This window comes from Salvelinus fontinalis, chromosome 32 (genome assembly GCF_029448725.1).
Source record: "Salvelinus fontinalis isolate EN_2023a chromosome 32, ASM2944872v1, whole genome shotgun sequence".
Lineage (NCBI taxonomy): Eukaryota > Metazoa > Chordata > Actinopteri > Salmoniformes > Salmonidae > Salvelinus > Salvelinus fontinalis.
The window spans coordinates 19,189,937-19,211,754 of NC_074696.1; the positions used below are offsets into that span (position 1 = coordinate 19,189,937).

At 42.4% G+C, this 21,818-nt stretch overlaps 1 protein-coding gene across 7 annotated transcripts in view; it reads left to right on the plus strand.

The window, feature by feature from the left end:
- Positions 1–124: 124 nt before the first annotated feature.
- Positions 125–21,818, plus strand: part of LOC129830838 (cytoplasmic dynein 1 intermediate chain 1-like) — a 131,749-nt gene continuing 110,055 nt past the window's right edge. Inside the window, exons 1-7 of one of the 7 annotated variants that reach the window (XM_055893616.1) lie at positions 125–430; positions 1,282–1,403; positions 2,307–2,421; positions 8,968–9,115; positions 10,457–10,507; positions 16,330–16,389; positions 16,874–16,995. In XM_055893616.1, the coding sequence (XP_055749591.1) occupies positions 1,296–1,403; positions 2,307–2,421; positions 8,968–9,115; positions 10,457–10,507; positions 16,330–16,389; positions 16,874–16,995 (604 nt within the window). In that variant the 5' untranslated portion in view covers positions 125–430; positions 1,282–1,295. The remainder of the gene's footprint in view (positions 431–1,281; positions 1,404–2,306; positions 2,422–8,967; positions 9,116–10,456; positions 10,508–16,329; positions 16,390–16,873; positions 16,996–21,818) is intronic. The other 6 variants (XM_055893611.1, XM_055893614.1, XM_055893612.1 and 3 more) reach the window with 6 other exon arrangements.

Genomic DNA, 21,818 nt, shown 5'->3' on the forward strand with positions numbered 1-21,818 from the left:
ATATACCGGTATATATATAAAAATGATTGGGAAATAAATCTAAATCTGATACCCCAGCCGTGTCGCCATACACTTCTCTAAATGGCCTGTAGATGACGACATTGTAACAGCTAAAGTTAATTCAAAGCGGCACATTGCACTGATAGGTGGAATTTCCTTCTCTCTTCCTGAGGGATGCTGCATCATGCACATGTTTCATCTTTTATTTAGGTCATCTGACGCGAATGTGCTTGATTTTAGCCAATGACAGTAATATCATCTGAACTGAAACGACCTCTTTTCACCATACATCCGAGGTTTGTTGGTTAAATATCATTAGAGGAGGATAAATAATGTGGTGATTTGCCGGGGGTGTAGCAGCCGCGTGATACAGCATCTTTCTTTGCAAGTGACACATCATCATCAGCATCCATAGGGAAAGAGAGATCAGGTATGACAAGTCTTTACGAGGAAATATAATGATTTATTGCATACATTTGTAGCATGTGTGTCATTTGTGCTCGTGTAATTGCTATTTTGCTGGGTGTTTCTCTGTATGGCTTTGGATCGTGGGAAGAAGAGGCGCATTGAAAAATGACGTAACGTGAATTGCTAATAATACCCAATTTATCATTACCTATACGTGGTGTGTTAAAGGGGAAAACGCAATTTTCTCCACTCCTAATGGGTACAGTAGTGGCATCTTATGCATCTTATGCATTGCCAATTGCTACCAACTCCGTCTGTTCATTTGAATTGTATTGTTTTGGGTGTATTTCAATAAAGTGTTTCTTTATTTTATCCTCCACTTTTGTTCATTACCTATTTTATTCGGCTGTATTTCCTCCTGTCTGCGTAGCCCAGCAGGATTCTCAATGATGCTATTTACATCACACAACTGTACTACAATAAATACATTGCTTGCAGTTGGAAGTGTTTCAGCTCCAAACCTGGCAGTTGTGGGAGTATCAACTTGATACAATGCCTTCCTTATGGTGTCATTGTCCTTTTACTACAATTCAATATTCAAATTTTGAATTGTTACCAAATTAGCCAACCCTTGCCCTTGCATTGGTGGTGCCTTCAGGTGAAGTATGATTATTTGTTATTGACCCTACCACAATACATTGATAGGGAGATGCAGGTAGATGATGGACTTATTTATTCCCTGAATTGTTATGGATTATGGATCATGTTACAGGCCAAACAGGAAGGAACTGAATGACCCAGGGCCACACCCAGTAGCAGTTCTCTAGTGTTGAAGGTACATTGCATCCTTGTGTGACATTCCTTTTTTCCCAGCTCAGTAGGAAACAATGGCGGACAAAAGTGACATAAAAGCCGAGCTAGAGCGCAAAAAGCAGCGCCTAGCTCAGATCAGGGAGGAGAAAAAGAGGAAGGAGGAGGAAAGGAAAAAGAAAGAGGTAAGATGGGAAAAAAGTGAGTAGACACACTGTCATGCTCATCCCTGTCTGTCCGACTTGAGCTGAGCCATAGACCTCATGCTAATATCCTATTACAAAGCTAATATACTACGTGTGTGTGTGTATGTGTATGTGTGTGTGTATGTGTGTGTGTATACCTGCCGGGGCAGTAGGTAGCCTAGTGGTTAGCGCATTGGACTAGTAACTGAACGGTTGCAAGATCAAATCCCCGAACTGACAATGTAAAAATCTGTCGTTCTGCCCCTGAACAAGGCAGTTTTAACCCACTGTTCCTAGGCCGTCATTGAAAATAAGAATTTATTCTTAACTGCCTTGCCGAGTTAAAACAAGGTAAAATATACACCACCTGCTCTTTCCATGACAGACTGACCAGGTGAATCCAGGTAAAAGCTATGAACCCTTATTGATGTCACTTGTTAAATCCACTTCAATCAGTGTAGATGAAGGGGAGGAGACAGGTTCAATAATGATTTTTAAGCCTTGAGACAATTGAGACATGGATTGTGTATGTTTGCCATTCAGAGGGTGAATGGGCGAGAAAATAGATTTAAGTGCCTTTGATAGGGGTATGGTAGTAGGTGCCAGGAGCACCGGTTTGTGTCAAGAACTGCAATGCTGCTTGGTTTTTCACACTCAAAAGTTTCTCGTTTGTATCAAGAATGGTCCACCACCCAAAGGACATCCAGCCAACTTGACACAAATGTGGGAAGCATTGGAGTCAACATGGGCCAGCATCCCTGTGGAACGCTTTCGACACCTTGTAGAGTCTATGCCCTGACGAATTGAGGCTGTTCTGAGGGCAAAAGGGTGTGTGTAACTCAATATTAGGAAGGTGTTCCTAATGTTTGGTATACTCAAGAGTATGTGTGTGTGTGTGTACAGACAGAGACGCAGCAGAAGGCTGAAGCTGCCCCAGTGGACTCCGACTTGGACCGGAAGCGCAGAGAGACTGAGGCCCTTCTACAGAGCATCGGCATCTCCCCAGAACCTCCACTTGGTACACAGACACACACATTGCACAACTCAAATTAGTTAGGGATGAGCTCCTCAAACAAAGCTAAAGTTAGCGTTTCTGTGAGGCAGAAACCATAGAAATGAGAATGAATAGAAAGGGCATTTCCATTCAACTCAATGATGTCATAATGGGTAGACTGGCAGCCATTTTGAGTGTACCCATGCCAGGAAGTAAAATCAAGACGTTTACCCTTGAATCTGTGCTGTGATTTGTTGAGTCAACTCAACTGAAATGACAAAAAATACATTCCATTTCATGAGCCACATCAGTTAGCATCATTTGAATGAACATTCTACATTACCATGGCAATCTAGCATCAGTTGATGCAGTATAACAAAATTATTGGAAATGTTATACTGTGGAAATGATTGCGTCACAATACCAGGCAGCCATTGCGAGTGTATTCATGAATTTACGAGTTAATTACCAGCGTTAGAGCTTACAAGTCCGTTCTATTCATTCTTATTCCTATGGCAGAAACCGTATAAAAAAAAATCATATAAACTCAGCAAAAAAAGAAACGTCCCTTTTTCAGGACCCTGTTTTTCAAAGATAATTCATAATAATCCAAATAACTTCAGAGATCTTAATTGTAAAGGGTTTAAACACTGTTTCCCATGTTTGTTCAATGAACCATGAACAATGAATGAACATGCACCTGTGGAACGGTCGTTAAGACACTAACAGCTTACAGACAGTAGGCAATTAAGGTCACAGTTATGAAAGGACACTAAAGAGGCCTTTCTACTGACTCTGAAAAACATCTAAAGAAAGATGCCCAGGGTCCCTGCTCATCTGCGTGAACGTGCCTTAGGCATGCTGCAAGGAGGCATGAGGACTGCAGATGTGGCCAGGGCAATAAATTGCAATGTCCGTACTGTGAGACGCCTAAGATAGCGCTACAGGGAGACAGGACGGACAGTTGATCATCCTCGCAGTGGCAGATCACGTGTAACAAAACCTGCACAGGATCGGTACATCTGACCATCACACCTGCGGGACAGGTACAGGATGGCAACAACAACTGCCCGAGTTACACCAGGAACACACAATCCCTCCATCAGTGCTCAGACTGTCCGCAATAGGCTGAGAGAGGCTGGACTGAGAGTTTGTAGGCCTGTTGTAAGGCCGGTCCTCACCAGACATCACCGGCAACAACGTCGCCTATGGGCACAAACCCACCGTCACTGGACCAGACAGGACTGGCAAAAAGTGCTCTTCACTGACGAGTTGCGGTATTGTCTCACCAGGGGTGGTGGTCGGATTCGCGTTTATCGTCAAAAGAATGAGCGTTTCACCGAGGCCTGTACTCTGGAGCGGGATCGATTTGGTGGTGGAGGGTCCGTCATGGTCTGGGGTGGTGTCTCACAGCATCATCAGACTGAGCTTGTTGTCATTGCAGGCAGTCTCAACGCTGTGTGTTACAGGGAAGACATCCTCCTCCCTCATGTGGTACCCTTCCTGCAGGCACATCCTGACATGACCCTCCAGCATGACAATGCCACCATCCATATTGCTCGTTCTGTGCGTGATTTAACTGCAAGACAGGAATGTCAGTGTTCTTCCATAGCCAGCAAAGAGCCCGGATTTCAATCCCATTGAGCAGGTCTGGGACCTGTTGGATCGAAGGGCTAGGGCCATTCCCCCCAGAAATGTCCGGGGACTTGCAGGTGCCTTGGTGGAAGAGTGGGGTAACATCTCACAGCAAGAACTGGCAAATCTGGTGCAGTCCATGAGGAGGTGATGCACTGTAGTACTTAATGCAGCTGGTGGCCACGCCAGATACTGACGGTTACTTTTGATTTTGATCCCCCCTTTGTTCAGGGACACATTATTCCATTTCTGTTAGTCACATGTCTGTGGAACTTGTTCAGTTTATGTCTCAGTTGTTGAATCTTGTTATGTCCTCCCGGGTGGCGCAGTGGTCTAGGGCACTGCTAGCTGCGCCACCAGAGTCTCTTGGTTCGCGCCCAGGCTCTGTCGCAACCGGCCGCGACCGGGAGGTCCGTGGGGCGACGCACAATTGGCATAGCGTCGTCCGGGTTAGGGAGGGTTTGGCCGGTAGGGATATCCTTGTCTCAGTATGTAAAATGAAATAAAATGTATGCACTCTACTGTAAGTTGCTCTGGATAAGAGCGTCTGCTAAATGACTAAAATGTAAAATGTAATGTTCATACAAATATTTACACATGTTAAGCTTGCTGAAAATGAACACAGTTGACAGTGAGAGGACCTTTCTTTTTTTGCTGAGTTTATATGGTGAGCTGTAATGGAACAAACATGCACTACCGTTCAAAAGTATGAGGTCACTTAGAAATGTCCTTGTTTTTGAAAGAAAAGCAAATTTTTTGTCCATTAAAATAACATCAAATTGATCAGAAATACAGTGTAGACATTGTGAATGATGTAAATGACTATTGTAGCTGGAAACGGCAGATTTTTTTTATGGATTATCTACATAGGCGTACAGAGGCCCATTATCAGCAACCATCACTCCTGTGTTCCAGTGGCACATTGTGTTAGCTAATCCAAGTTTATCATTTTAAAAGGCTAATTGATCATTAGAAAACCCTTTTGCAATTATGTTATCACAGCTGTAAACTGTTGTTCGGATTAAAGAAGCAATAAAACTGGCCTTCTTTAGACTAGATGAGAATCTGGAGCATCAGCATTTGTGGGTTTGATTACAGCCTCAAATTGGCCAGAAACAAAGACCTTTCTTCTGAAACTCGTGCGTCTATTCTTGTTCTGAGAAATTAAGGCTATTCCATGCGGGAAATTGCCAAGAAACTGAAGATCTCATACAACGCTGTGTCCTACTCCCTTCACGAACAGCGCAAACTGGCTCTAACCAGAATAGTAAGAGGAGTGGGAGGCCTCGGGGCACAACTGAGCAAGAGGACAAGTACATTAGAGTGTCTAGTTTGAGAAACATACGCCTCACAAGTCTTCAACTGGCAGCTTCATTAAATAGTACCCGCAAAACACCAGTCTCAACGTTAACGGTGAAGAAGCGAATCTGGGATGCTGGCCTTCTAGGCAGAGTTGAAAAGAAAAAGCCATATCTCAGACTGGCCAAAAATAAATAAAAGATTAACATGGGCAAAAGAACACAGACACTGGACATTGGAAGATTGGAAAAAACATGTTATGGACAGACGTATCGTACGTTTTAGGTGTTTGGATCACTAAGCAGAACATTCGTGAGATGCAGAAAAAAATGTAAGATGCTGGAGGAATGCTTGGCACTATCTGTCAAGTATGGTGGAGGCATTGTGATGGTCTGGGGGTGCTTTGGTGGTCGTAAAGTGGGAGATTTGTACAGGGTTAAAGGGATCTTGAAGAAGGAAGGCTATCACTCCATTTTGCAACGCCATGCCATACCCTGTGGACGGCACTTAATTGGAGCCAATTTCCTCCTACAACAGGACAATGACCCAAAGCACAGCTCCAAACTATGCAATAACTCTTTAGAGAAGAAGCAGTCAGCTGGTATTCGGTCTATAATGGAGTGGCCAGCACAGTCACCGGATCTCAATCCTATTGAGCTGTTGTGGGAGCAGCTTGACCGTATAGTAGGTAAGAGGTGCCCATCAAGCCAATCCAACTTGTGGGAGGTGCTTCAGGATGCATGGGGTGAAATCTCTTCAGATTACCTCAACAAATTGACAACTAGACTGCCAAAGGTCTGCAAGGCTGTAATTGCTGCAAATGGAGGATTCTTTTGAAGGACACAATTATTATTTCAATTAAAAATCATTATTTATAACCTTTGCCTTGCAAAAGTATTCATCCCCCCTGGCGTTTTTCCTATTTTGTTACATTACAACCTGTAATTTAAATTGATTTTTATTTGGATTTCATGTAATGGCCATAGACAAAATAGTCCAAATTGGTGAAGTGAAATGAAAAAATTACTTGTTTCAAAAGATTCTGAAAAAAAAAAATGGAAAAGTGGTGCATGCTATGAAGCTCCTAAATAAGATCTGGTGCAACCAATTACCTTCAGAAGTCACATAATTAGTTAAATAAAGTCCACCTGTGTGCAATCTAATTGTCACATGATCTGTCACATGATCTCAGTATATATATATACCTGTTCTGAAAGGCACCAGAGGCTGCAACACCACTAAGCAAGGGGCACCACCAAGCAAGTGGTACCATGAAGACCAAGGAGCTCTCCAAACAGATCAGGGACAAAGTTGTGAAGAAGTACAGATCATGGTTGGGTTATAAAAAATAAAAAAAAACTTTGAATATCCCATGGAGCACCACTAAATCCATTATTAAAAAATGGAAAGAATATGGCACCACAACAAACCTGCCAAGAGAGGGCCGCCCACCAAAACTCACGGACCAGGCAAGGAGGGCATTAATCAGAGAGGCAACAAAGAGACCAAAGATAATCCTGAAGGAGCTGCAAAGCTCCGCATTGGAGATTGGGGTATCTGTCCATAGACCACTTCAAGCAGAGCTGGGCTTTACGGAAGAGTGTCCAGAAAAAAGCCATTGCTTAAAGAAAAAAAAAGCAAACACTTTTGGTGTTCGCCAAAAGGCATGTGGGAGACTCCCCAAACATATGGAAGAAGGTACTCTGGTCAGATGAGACTAAAATTGAGCTTTTTGGGCATCAAGGAAAATGCTATGTCTGGTGCAAACCCAACAGCTCTCATCCCCCCGAGAATACCATCCCCACAGTGAAACATGTTGGTGGCAGCATCATGCTGTGGGGATGTTTTTCATTGGCAGGGACTTTGAAACTGGTCAGAATTGAAGGAATGATGGATGGCGCTAAATACAAGGAAATTCTTGAGGGAAACCTGTTTGTCTTCCAGAGATTTGAGACTGGGACAGAGTTTTACCTTCCAGCAGGACAATGACCCTAAGCATACTGCTAAAGCAACAGGGGAAACATTTAAATGTCTTGGAATGGCCTAGTCAAAGCCCAGACCTCAATCCATTTGAGAATCTGTGGAATGACTTAAAGATTGCTGTATACCAGCGGAACCCATCCAATTTGAAGGAGCTGGAGCAGTTTTGCCTTGAAGAATGGGCAAAAATCCCAGGGGTTATGTGTGCCAAGCTTATAGAAACATACCCCAAGAGACTTGCAGCTGTAATTGCCACAAAATTCTACAAACTATTAACTTTGGGGGGGGTGAATAGTTATGCACGCTCAAGTTTTCTGTTTTTTGTCTTATTTCTGTGTTGTTTCACAATAAAAAATATTTTGCATCTTCAAAGTGGTAGGCATGTTGTGTAAATCAAATGATACAACCCCCCCCCCCAAAAAAATCTGTTTTAATTCCAGGTTGTAAGGCAACAAATAGTAAAAATGCCAAGGGGGGTGAATACTTTCGCAAGCCACTGTACTTCCTATTCATTTTGCAACTCATTTCATGTATCTTTTCATGGAAACAAGGACATTTCTAAGTGACCCCAAACTTTTGAACGCTAGTGTATGTTCTGTTCTTTTCTCTACGTACAGTATGTGTGCTTGCTACTGTTGCATGCAACAAGTGTGAATTTGCCGTTTTACTTTTACACATCTCAAATATCAAGTGTTTTTTGTGTGTTTGTTTTTTTACACATGATCATTACTTGTTTCTCATGACTTGTTTCTCAAATCCACTTTTCTATTTCCTCACAATGTCTATTGCAAAACAAATGGAAATATTTTTGAATTCACATGTGAGAAAATCTTAAAATGTCATCCCATTCATTTCATTTCTGTGAAATTTCGCACTCAATCATGTTATGCACATTCTCTCAAATATTATTTCTAACAATTTCATACCTTTCCCATTTCATCTTAACTTTCCCATGTTTTGTTTGTTTTATTTATTTCCTCATCTGTGGTACTACATGTATCTTGAACCTAAATGAGTTCTTTGGCTGTCCCCATAAAATAATCCTTTGAATAACCGTTTTTGGTTCCAGATAGAACTCTTTCCACAGAGGGTTCTACATGGAACCCAAAAGGGTTCTACCTGGAACCAAGAAGGTTTCTCCTTTGGGGACAGCCGAATAACCTTTTTGGAATCCTTTTTTCTAAGAGTGTAGTGTTTTATGAGCCCTTTATCTATGCCCAGGAGTTTCCTCAAAACAATGATATTGAGGTGGAGTTGTTGTATGCAAATAAATGTGAACATCCACATTTTCACATTGAAATGATGGGCTTAATAACAACAGTTGAAAACATACTGTATCTCACTACCAACATGCTGTACGTTTAAAAAGGTATTTGTCAGTGTTCCCTAGTGGTACAATATTGGAACAACACCCTGATCGCAACATGACCTTGTGGTTGTTGTACAACAGTGGCTTTTGCAATGAAACCTTCCAATGACCAATGAAAGCCATGATTGCTTTGACTTGAATGGTAAATGAGGAATCCATTTGACTTTCTGTCCCCTTTGTGTTTTCATTTCATCATTATTTTTTATCACTCATTTGCTTTCAACCATTTCACCCTGTTTTTTCTTTCGGCCACCCTCTGTCTCTCTGGCATTGCTTGGGTTGACCAGTCCATCCGCTGCAGCCTTTAATGTTGGATACGTGTTATTTTCATTATTTAGTCCCGAACCCCATGTCCCCATCCAAATCAGTGAGCCGACACAGCACCCCCAGTGAGACGGGAAGTCAGGACTCAGCCGATGGGGCCGCAGTCGGCAGGTAGGCAGCCATCTTGTTTATATGACTGTTAATATACTTTATTATAACATATGGTTGAGTGGGAGTTACTGGCCCAGACTAGGACCAGGGCAAGAGCAACTGGAATATTGCTGAGATGATAATATAATGAGTATGATGCTTATCATCCAATACATCAGGGATGTTCTCTGAAAGATTATCATTGACTGTTTAGATTCAGTAGTAATACATTTGTTTTTGTTTTCAAAGCAACTTTTAGATTCTTGTTTGTAATGAAAAGCACTATATCAAATCAATATATTATTATTACTGTAGTATTTCTGTAGTATTACTATAGTATTTCTGTAGTATTCTATTGGCCCTTTGGCTGTGTCCCCTGGCTTAAAGGAGTGCTACATGAAAAATGCATCATATGATGCATCAAGGCAAGTCTTTGCTCAACAAAAAGTGCTTTTTACCTTGACTGCTGACATGCACCATTTTGGGAGATTGTATTTGGACTAGTGGTCAAACATTTGTTAGAGTAATATTCCTTTAATGAAATGGTGGTTGTAGTTAAGTGACAAAACACTATAAGCATACAGTTTATCTATGCTTCTAGCTCTCTCACATATCTCTCTGTATTGTCTCTTTGTATGGGATTTGCAGGTATAGGTAAGGACCAATGTCAGTGAGCGTTGTTGTTGGATGTTGTGTCTTGTAGCTGTGGGGTTTGATACACTCTGTTTACTGTCATTTATCTCATTCTATCATGACATAAGCACAACTCGCAAAATAACATTTCATCTCTAAACTGTGTGATGTGAATATCAATCAGACTCAGATTTGATTTACCATATCAAAACTCTCCCAAGTTACTTTAGTTTTAAGGTATTTTAAGCCCCAATCCTATTTTTTTGGGAAAGATAGTTCTTTAAATGGATAACTTTTCAGAGAGCATCCTTGGTGAGCCACAAAATGTCCTGTACATGCTAGAATGCTCTGTAGATATCAACTTGATGCACATAATTCAACTCTCACTTCTCTGAAGAACATAGCCTCCAGGCTATGTTTCCAGGCGTCATGCTGTGGTACTGCTTCAAACCATGTCATACATGCTTATGTGTCATCATACAGTAGCTGACGTTCATCTCATTCTCACACACCAAACCCGCACTGATGACTAAATGCGACTGTGTGCTGTCCGGTCCAATTGTGTGTACTGAATCAGATATGTGACACTGAGAAGGACCCCCAGAACCGCAATAGAGTACAATCCCCCTCAAGAATTGAACTCTATTGTCCCCATCAGGCATGGTGTGTTGGTCATCGTGACGGTGTCCCATGTTGAGTGTGTTCATTTATGACTGTGTCCCCTCTCAGGTCAGGGTTGTCTGGCGTTAGTAAGCATCAGGCACAGGCTCAGAGCGACAGGTAAGCATTTTCTACTCAGAGCAAGGAATGCTCAAGCCCAAGTTTTTCGCCCACAGACAGGACACACAAACAGACAGACAGACAGACATACAGACAGACAGACAGACAGACAGACACAGTGATACAGATAGACAGTGAATGTTATGGCAGGTGTGTTTCTGTCAGGCATAAAAAGCTACAAAGGGTTGTTCTTTCCCTCTTGGGTGACTGCTGCCTGACACCTGCTGTTTCCCTAAACCACTGGCTTGAAAGATTTCCACTCGCATGATTCAATAGAAGTCATTTCTCTGTGACAGATCTGACAAAACAGTCTTTTAGGGTGTCATCCCAGTTAAGACAGTCGGGACGAGTGACGCAGTTGACGCTTTACCGCGCTCTACTAGCATTGTGCATCTGTTAAAGTGGTAATGGGCATGTTCACCATTCCTGAAAGGTACCATTGAGAAGTTTAGCGGGTCAAAAATGCTAGCTACCCTGTCACAATTTGCACTTTGGGAGATGACTTTAGAGAAAGCTCCAGTTTGTTTATAAGCCACCCTGAATGATTGCCCCACAAACAAAAGCAAGCACAGCTTTATCACTAAGCATATACTGTATAAACAGAATATATTCTTAATACATGACATGTGGGTGTTCTATATGTCATAGAACTGCTTTCATACAGTATACTGAATGTGATTGTGTACATGTATTGTGACTTGTGTATACTGTATGTGAAGATGCATACATTGTGTGTTGGTTCAATGTCCTGTATTGTTGGCACAAACTGGCATATATGAAATATGGAAATACAACATATGTTTGTAAAGCTATATATATGAAAAATGTAAATACAACATATCTGTTTGTAAAGCTATATATATGAAAGATGGAAATACAACGTATCTGTTTGTAAAGCTATATATATGAAATATGTAAATACAACATATCTGTTTGTAAAGCTATATATATGAAATATGGAAATACAACATATGTGTGTTAAGCTATATATATGAAAGATGTAAATACAACATATCTGTTTGTAAAGCTATATATATGAAATATGGAAAAACAACATATGTTTGTTAAGCTATATATATGAAATATGTAAATACAACATATCTGTTTGTTAAGCTATATATATGAAATATGGAAATACAACATATGTTTGTTAAGCTATATATATGAAATATGTAAATACAACGTATCTGTTTGTAAAGCTATATATATGAAATATGTAAATACAACATATGTGTTTGTAAAGCTATATATATGAAATATGTAAATACAACATATGTTTGTTAAGCTATATATATGAAATATGTAAATACAACATATGTTTGTTAAGCTATATATATGAAATATGTAAATACAACATATCTGTTTGTAAAGCTATATATATGAAATATGTAAATACAACATATATGTTTGTAAAGCTATATATATATGAAATATGTAAATACAACATATCTGTTTGTTAAGCTATATATATGAAATATGTAAATACAACATATGTTTGTAAAGCTATATATATGAAATATGTAAATACAACATATCTGTTTGTAAAGCTATATATATGAAATATGGAACAACAACATATCTGTTTGTTAAGCTACTGTATATATTTATGAAAGATGTAAATACAACATATCTGTTTGTAAAGCTATATATATGAAAGATGTAAATACAACGTATCTGTTTGTAAAGCTATATATATGAAATATGTAAATACAACATATCTGTTTGTAAAGCTATATATATGAAATATGTAAATACAACATATCTGTTTGTAAAGCTATATATATGAAATATGGAAAAACAACATATCTGTTTGTAAAGCTATTTATATGAAATATGTAAATACAACATATCTGTTTGTAAAGCTATATATATGAAATATGGAAAAACAACATATCTGTTTGTAAAGCTATTTATATGAAATATGTAAATACAACATATCTGTTTGTAAAGCTATATATATGAAAGATGGAAAAACAACATATCTGTTTGTTAAGCTATATATATGAAATATGGAAAAACAACATATCTGTTTGTAAAGCTACTGTATATATTTATGAAAGATGGAAATACAACATCTGCTTGTAAAATTATATATATGAAAGGTGGAAATACAACATATCTGTTTGTAAAGCTCTATATATCTGTTTGTGAAGCTATATACAGTACCAGTCAAAAGTTTGGACACACCTTCTCATTCAAGGGTTTTTCTTTATTTGTACCTTTTTCTACATTGTAGAATAATAGTGAAGACATCAAAACTATGAAATAACACATATGGAAACATGTAGTAACCAAAAAACTGTTAAACTAATCAAAATATATTTTAGATTTTAGATTCTTCAAAGGAGACACCCCAACTGACATTTACTCCTGAGGTGCTGACTTGTTGCACCCTCGACAACTACTGTGATTATTATTATTTGACCATGCTGGTCATTTATGAACATTTGAACATCTTGGCCATGTTCTGTTATGATCTCCACCCGGCACAGCCAGAAGAGGACTGGCCACCCCTCATAGCCTGGTTCCTCTCTAGGTTTCTTCCTAGGTTTTGGCCTTTCTAGGGAGTTTTTCCTAGCCACTGTGCTTCTACACCTGCATTGCTTGCTGTTTGGGGTTTTAGGCTGGGTTTCTGTACAACACTTTGAGATATCAGCTGATGTAAGAAGAGCTATATAAATACATTTGATTTGATTTGATGACAGCTTTGCACACTCTTGGCATTCTCTCAACCAGCTTCACCTGAAATGCTTTTTTGACATTCTTGAAGAGTTACCACGTATGCTGAGCACTTGTTGGCTGCTTTTCCTTCACTCTGCGGTCCAACTCATCCCAAACCATCTCAATTGGGTTGAGCTCGGGTGATTGTGGAGGCCAGGTCATCTGATGCCGCACTCCATCACTCTCCTTCTTGGTCAAATAGCCCTTACTCAGACTGGAGGTGTGTTGGGTCGTTATCCTGTTGAAAAACAAATTATAGTCCCACTAAGCGCGAACCAGATGGTATGGCGTATCGCTGCAGAATGCTGTGGTAGCCATGCTGGTTAAGTGTGCCTTGAATTCTAAATAAATCTCAGACAGTGTCACCAGCAAAGCACCCCCACACCATCACACCTCCTCCTCCATGCTTCACGGTGGGAACCACACATGCGGAGATCATCCGTTCACCTACTCTGCTTCTCACAAAGACACGGCGTATGGAACCAAAAATCTCAAATTTGGACTCATCAGATCAAAGGACAGATTTCCACCAGTCTAATGTCCATTGCTCGTGTTTCTTGGCCCAAGCAAGTATCTTCTTCTTAGTGGTCTCCTTTAGTAGTGGTTTCTTTGCAGCGATTCAACCATGAAGGCCTGATTCACACAGTCTCCTCTGAACAGTTGATGTTGAGATGTGTTTGTTACTTGAACTCTGTGGAGCATTTATTTGCGCTGTAATTTCTGAGGCTGGTAACTCTAATGAACGTATCCTCTGCAGCAGAGGTAACTCTGGATCTTCCTTTCCTGTGGCGGTCCTGATGAGAGTCAAATCAAATCAAATGTATTTTATATAGCCCTTCGTACATCAGCTAATATCTCGAAGTGCTGTACAGAAACCCAGCCTAAAACCCCAAACAGCAAGCAATGCAGGTGTAGAAGCACGGTGGCTAGGAAAAATTCCCTAGAAAGGCCAAAACCTAGGAAGAAACCTAGAGAGGAACCAGGCTATGAGGGGTGGCCAGTCCTCTTCTGGCTGTGCCGGGTGGAGATTATAACAGAACATGGCCAACACGTTCAAATGTTCATAAATGACCAGCATGGTCAAATAACAATAATCACAGAAGTTATCGAGGGTGTAGCAAGTCAGCACCTCAGGAGTAAATGTCAGTTGGCTTTTCATAGCCGATCATTAAGAGTATCTCTACCGCTCCTGCGGTCTCTAGAGAGTTGAAAACAGCAGGTCTGGGACAGGTAGCACGTCCGGTGGACAGGTCAGGGTTCCATAGTCGCAGGCAGAACAGTTGAAACTGGAACAGCAGCAAGGCCAGGTGGACTGGGGACAGCAAGGAGTCATCATGCCCGGTCGTCCTGACGCATGGTCCTAGGGCTCAGGTCCTCCGAGAGAGAGAAAGAAAGAGAGGAGAGAATTAGAGAGAGCATACTTAAATTCACACAGGACACCGGATAAGACAGGAGAAGTACTCCAGATATTACAAACTGACCCTAGCCACCCGACACATAAACTACTGCAGCATAAATACTGGAGGCTGTGACAGGAGGGGTCAGGAGACACTGTGGCCCCATCCGATGATACCCCCGGACAAGGCCAAACAGGAAGGATATAACCCCACCCACTTTGCCAAAGCACAGCCCCCGCACCACTAGAGAGATATCTTCAACCACCAACTTACAATCCTGAGACAAAGCCGAGTACAGCCCACAAAGATCTCCGCCACGGCACAAACCAAGGGGGGGCTCCAACCCAGAGTCAGTTTCATCATAGCGCTTGATGGTTTTTGCGACTGCACTTAAAGAAACTTTCAAAGTTCTTGAAATGTTCCATATTGACCGACCTTCATGTCTTAAAGTAATGATGGACTGTCGTTTCTCTTTGCTTATTTGAGCTGTTCTTGCCATAATATGGACTTGGTCTGTTAACAAATAGGGCTATCTTCTGTATAACACCCCTACCTTGTCACAACACAACTGATTGGCTCAAACGCATTAAGAAGGAAAGAAATTCCACATATTAACTTTTAACCAGGCACACCTGTTAATTGAAATGCATTCCAGGTGACTACCTCATGAAGCTGGTTGAGATAATGCCAAGAGTGTGCAATGCTGTCATCAAGGCAAAGGGTGGCTACTTTGAAGAATCTTAAATATAGAATATATTTTGATTTGTTTAACACTTTTTTGGTTACTACATGATTCCAAGTGTGTTATTTCATAGTTGTTATGTATTCACTATTATTCTACAAGGTAGAAAATAGTAAAAGTAAAGAAAAACCCTGGAATGAGTAGGTGTTTCCAAACTTCTGACTGGTAGTGAATATGAAAGACGCAAACACAACATATCTAGTTGTAAAGCTTCTGCACTATGTTTCTGCACATAATGCACTATGTTGCATTATGTTGCATTAGGTTGCATTATGTTGCATTATGTTGCATTATGTTGCATTTTGTCCAACATAAGAGAGATCATTTTATATTTGTCCAACCATTTGGATTTTGAAGAACAGATAAATCATATTTCTATACATATTTCTATACATAGTTTTTAAACCATTTTCATATTACCATGGCATTTTGTACAAATATTGTACATTGTCCCACCATAATTTCATATTCATCAAATAGATCTTCTGATATTTTACCAAGAATCTATAACAGGAAGATAGATACTAGATACATGTTAAAACCTAAACATTTTCCACATTGAATTACCCAACTGTTATGTCCCCTATAAGTCATTATGTTTGTCCTGTATGTCTCAGTGCCCTTGCATGTGTATTTGTGTCTAAAGTTATTCTGTTAGGCATGTGTGTGTGTGTGTGTGCACGCGTGTGCATGTGTGTGTGAAGGTGTGGTAAGTTTCAATTCTGTTCCAATTCAGTCAATCAAGGAATCAATTTAAATTCCAAATCAAGATTGGAAAAATCCTAATTGAAAAGAGGATTTGGAATCTCAAGTAATCTCCTGATTCAACAGAATTGAAATTAACGGAAATGTACCCCAACCCAGCTCAGTATGTGTTTATCTGTGGGTTACTGCTGTGGCTCACCTCCTAACCTGGCATGTGTTTTCCCTCCCTCCATTGCGCCCCCTGCTGCCCACCCGAGGACCCTGCAGTGGGACACTGACCCCTCTGTTCTGCAGCTGCAGGATGACTCCGAGCTAGGGTACATACCGGTTCCTCTCCTCTCTTTCCTTCCCTTTTTCCTTCTCTCTATCCTTACTCCTCTTGGGGCAGTGTGTGGTTCAATCAGAGAAGGCCTGTCTGAACACCAGGGGTGTATTCAGAGATGTGAAACAAGCAGATAGAAATACCATGAATAGAGCTGACTTAAGTCCTTACTCTACATGTCAGATTGACATGGCTTTTCTACGCAATATATTTCTATCTGACAGTCCCACAACATTATGCCCTACTGAATTAAGCCCTGATGAGGTACTGCAGACGCGAAGGACTGAATCACCATATTAAATGTCTCAGTGTTTTATGCATGAATATACCAGTGTGTGTGTGTGTGTGTGTACCGGTGTGTGTGTGTGTGTGTGTACCGGTGTGTGTGTGTCGGTCAGCAGTGCTGAAGTGTGTAGCATGATGTACTACAGTACCCATAGTGCTCTGTGACCCACTACTTCCTGTCTCACTCCATCCAGGCGCAGGATGCATAGACTGGGAGCGTCTAAGATCACACAGGTGGACTTCCTACCCAGAGAGGTGGTGTCGTACTGCAAAGAGACGCAGACGCCCATCACTGGTACTACCCATCTGTCTGAGGGTGAGTGTGTAAGGTGTGCGTGCGTGTGTGTGTGTGTGTGTGAGTATTTTATAATCGACATAACACAGCACTATCGTTCTCTCGATTTCTCCCTCTTTACAACATACCCTCTAAAAAACTATAAAAACAACACATACTCTACAGTTGAACCCTTTTCATATTTTTTATGATTACATTAAAACCATGTGAAAACAGAGAAGGCCACATTGATCTGATTGCCATTACTGTCAGATGGGCTGTAGGCCTTACTGCCTGGCTTGATCCACAGTCTGTAAACCTGTAGTGATTTATATCCATTTCACCGACACAGCCCTCCATTTGCTGAGAGAGGGAAGGAGTGAAAATGAGAAAGAGCAGAGAGTGAATGAAAGACAAGGAGAGAGAGAGCAGGAGGAGGCTTTTTTAAAAAGAGATGCCTGCCTGCTTGTCTTTACTCTAGCTGCCTGGAATCAGAGAGAACAGACACCGCATTGACTCCCAGCTCTAAGTAGATGCAGAGTGACTGTCTGGGGGTAATACAAGATGGCTGCCGCTGTCAGAGGAGAGGAGCATCACCTGGAATGGTGGCTGTATCTGTCTCTCTCTGCGTCTCTGTCTGTCTTATCAGACTAAATTAGAACTGAGACACTACATTTGGATGCTGTTTAGTCTGGATTTGGTTTGAAAGAAAATGTTTTGGAATATTTGGTACATTTAATGTGAAATTGGTCAATTTAATTTAATTATACTTGTTTGATAAAGTGTTAACCTTTTACTGCGGTGGGCTAATTCAGGGCCAAGGCGTAGTGGGTGCGTAGTGGGTGCAGAGTCAGGTGCAGGAGGCAGAAAGTTCGGAATAGAGCTTTAATCAGCACCAGGCAAAATAGTATATACAACGAAACTGAGCGTCATAAAACAAATGCCCAAAACAGGAACCAAACCAAGATTGTACTACCACACATACAAAGTGGGAATAATCAAGCCCGCACGAAGAGCAGGCGGGCCTACCGACTTAAATAGCCAAACTAAAAGTCTAAACAAGAAACAGGTGAAACAAATCAGACCAAACCAACAGAAAAGGGAAAAATGGATCCGTGGCAGCTAGTAGGCCGGTGAGGACGACCGCCGAGCACCACCCGAACAGGAAGGGGAGCCACCTTCGGTAGGAGTCGTGTCAGTACCCCCCCCCCCCCCTGACGCGCGGCTCCCGCAGCACGCCGACACCGGCCTCGAGGACAACCCGGAGGACGAGGCACAGGGCGATCCGGATGGAGGAGATGAAAAACCCTCAACATTGACGGATCCAAGATGTCCCCCACCGGTACCCAGCACCTATCCTCCGAACCGTACCCCTCCAAGTCCACGAGGTACTGCAGGCCCCTCACCCGGCGTCTCGAGTCCAGAATAGCACGTACTGTGTACGCCGGGGACCCCTCGATGTCCAGAGGGAGCGGAGGGACCTCCGGCACCTCACCTTCTTGCAGGGGACCAGCTACCACCGGCCTGAGGAGAGACACATGAAACGAGGGGTTAATACGATAATAGGAAGGGAGTTGTAATCGATAACACACCTCGTTTATTCTCCTCAGGACTTTGAAGGGCCCTACACACTGCGGACCCAGCTTCCGGCAAGGCAAGCGGAGGGGTAGGTTTCGTGTCGAGAGCCAGACCCTGTCCCCCGGTACGAACACGGGGGCCTCACTGCAGTGGCGGTCAGCGCTCTTCTTCTGTCGTCCACCTGTCCATTACTCTCGGGGTGATAACCAGAGGTCAAGCTGACCGAGACCCCCAGACGTTCCATAAACGCCCTCCACACTCGGGACGTGAATTGGGGACCCCGATCAGAGACGATGTCCTCCGGCACCCCTTAGTGCTGGAAGACGTGGGTAAATAGAGCCTCCGCAGTCTGTAGGGTCTTATGGAGACCGGGCAACGGGAGGGGACGGCAGGACTTAGAAAACCGATCCACAACAACCAGAACCGTGGTGTCCCCTGAGACGGGGGAAGATCGGTAAGGAAGTTTACCGACAGGTGAGACCACGGCCGTTGTGGAACGGGGAGGGGCTGTAACTTCCCTCTAGGAAGGTGCCTAGTAGCCTTACTCTGGGCGCACACCGAACAGGAAGAGAAATAGAACCTAACTTAATGGGAGCCGCTACCTGGCCAAAACCCCGGATAAATCTCCGGTATTAATTGGCAAACCCTAAAAACCGCTGCACCTCCTTCACCGTGGTTGGAGTCAGCCAATTACGCATGGCCTTAACGCGGTCACACTCTATCACCACCCCCGAGGTGGAAATGTGATAACCCAGGAAGGAGACGGCTCTTTTGGAGAACACACACTTCTCAGCCTTAACGTATAGGTCATGCTCCAGCAATCTCCCAAGCACTTTGCGCACCAGAGACACATGCGCGGCGCGTGTGGCGGAATAGATCAGGATATCATCGACATATACAACCACGCCCTGCCCGTGCAGGTTCCTGAGAATCTTGTCTACAAAGGATTGAAAGATGGCTGGAGCATTCTTTAACCCATACGGCATGACGAGGTACTCATAATGGCCCGATGTGGTACTGAACGAGGTTTTCAACTCGTCTCCATCCTGAATACGCACCAGAATATACGCGCTCCTGAGGTCCAGTTTCATGAAAAACCGCGCCCCGTGAAATGATTCCACCGCCATAGCGATGAGAGGTAGCGGGTAACTGAACCCCACCGTGATGGAATTGAGACCTCTATAATCAATACACGGACGCAAACCTCCCTAGTTTTTTTTTTCACAAAAAAAACTCGAGGAATTTCTCCAACGTCTCCTCCTGTGACAATGGGTACACGTGACTCTTTGGGAAGCGCAGCGTTTACCTGGAGGTTTATCGCACAATCCCCCTGTCGATGAGGTGGTAATTTAGTCGCCCTCTTCTTACAGAAAGCGATAACCAAATCGGCATATTCAGGGGGAATGAGCACAGTGGAAACCTGGTCTGGACTCTCCACCGAAGTGGCACCAATGGAAACTCCCATACACCTACCTGAACACTCCTCTGACCACCCCTGAAGAACCCCCTGTCTCCACGAAATCCTGGGATTGTGACTGGCCAGCCAAGGAACCCCCAGCACCACTGGAAACGCAGGTGAATCGATAATGAAGAGACTAATCCGCTCCCTATGATCCCCCTGCATCACCATGTCCAGTGGAACCGTGGCCTCCCTGACCAGCCCTGAGCCTAATGGCAGGCTATCTAGGGAGTGCACGGGGAAGGGGAGATCTATCTGCACCAACGGAATTCCCAGCTTGAGGGCGAGTCAACGATCCATAAAGTTCCCAGCTGCACCTGAATCGACTAGCGCCTTATGCTGGGAAGAGGGAAAAAAATCAAGAAAAAAATGTATACAAACATGTGACCTACAGGGGGCTCTGGGTGAGTTTGATGCTGACTCACCTGGGGTGACCGAGAAGTGTTCTGCCTGCCCTCTCGACTCCCAGAAGGACTCTTCCAGCACCGGTCGGCCGTGTGTCCTCTCCGACCATAGCTGGTGCAGGAGGAGCCTCCGTCTTAAACAAAGCTACTTTGAAACAAATTATACACCTCACACACATGGTTATGGGCTTAAAAAAAAGAAGACACCTCTACCATGTCAGATATTAGAGTTAAAATGTATTACATTTAGATTTTGCATCTTAATATTACACTTTATATACATCACAGAAGACTGAAATATAACAAAACCGCTTGACATAGAAACACTGGATTTTCAGCGTTTTTTTAAACATAATGTTTATTGATGATGAAATTATGAAAAATATGAAAAACATTCCACCCATGAGGCCAAAGAGGGTGCTTTTGGTCATTGACTGCAGGAAAGGGCTACTTTGTTATAGATATAATTTTTCATTCTCAGCACAGTATTCATGTGGCTAGGGATTCAGGAAATTATTGGCTTCCACATAATTCCACATTCACAACTAAAGAAGTTGGTTTAGCTAATGCTTTGTGACCTGTTTCCCTTAGTGTGTTCCAACTGCTACTTTACCGTTATTATGAACATGTGCTGGGATATAATACTCAACCAAATCATTTTTTTTATTTTTTATATATGGAGTCCACAGGAAGAGTCCAAAAAACTATATGAAATGCAGATGGTTGGAGAGAGACAGAGAGAAAGAGAGAAAGAGAGAAAGTGGGAGAGAGAGAAAGAAAGAGTGAGAGAGAAATACTGTAGAAAGAGAGAGAGAGAGAAAGAGACAGAGAAAGAGAGAGAGAGAAAGTGGGAGAGAGAAAGAGACAGAGAGAGAGAGAGAGAGAGAGATAAAGAGAAAGAGAGAGAGAGAGAGAAAGAGGTTGAGAAGAGCGCCAAACATATCCATATGGACCAAGCCAATAACAATGCCAGCATAGTATTTGTATAACACTGTGTGGTAGCTAGCCATAATGTAAAGCATCGATTCTATCCCACTTATTTGCTCTGTTCTGGTCCTCCTTACCATCAAGCACTTGGGTCTGTACAGAAATGACAGTTACTGTAAGTGTAGTATTGTCTCACAAAATGGAACCTCATGTCATTCTCTGCATGGAATCTGAGAGTATTCTTTTTTCTCTCCTCCTTCCTCTTTCCCCTTCCCTCCTTTCCCCTTCTCCCACCATCTTCTCCTGGCTCCTTGATCCCTCTGTTGGCTCCAGCTGGTGACCATGTGATCTCAGACTTCCTGTCATTATAATTGATGTGTTTTTATTCTTTCCACTTCCTTGAAGCCTGATCAGAATTAAAATGGCTGTTTGGAATTTCCTGTCAAAGGCGGGGTCATTTATTCAGCAAGTGCAACCACTGACAACCCCTTTGATTG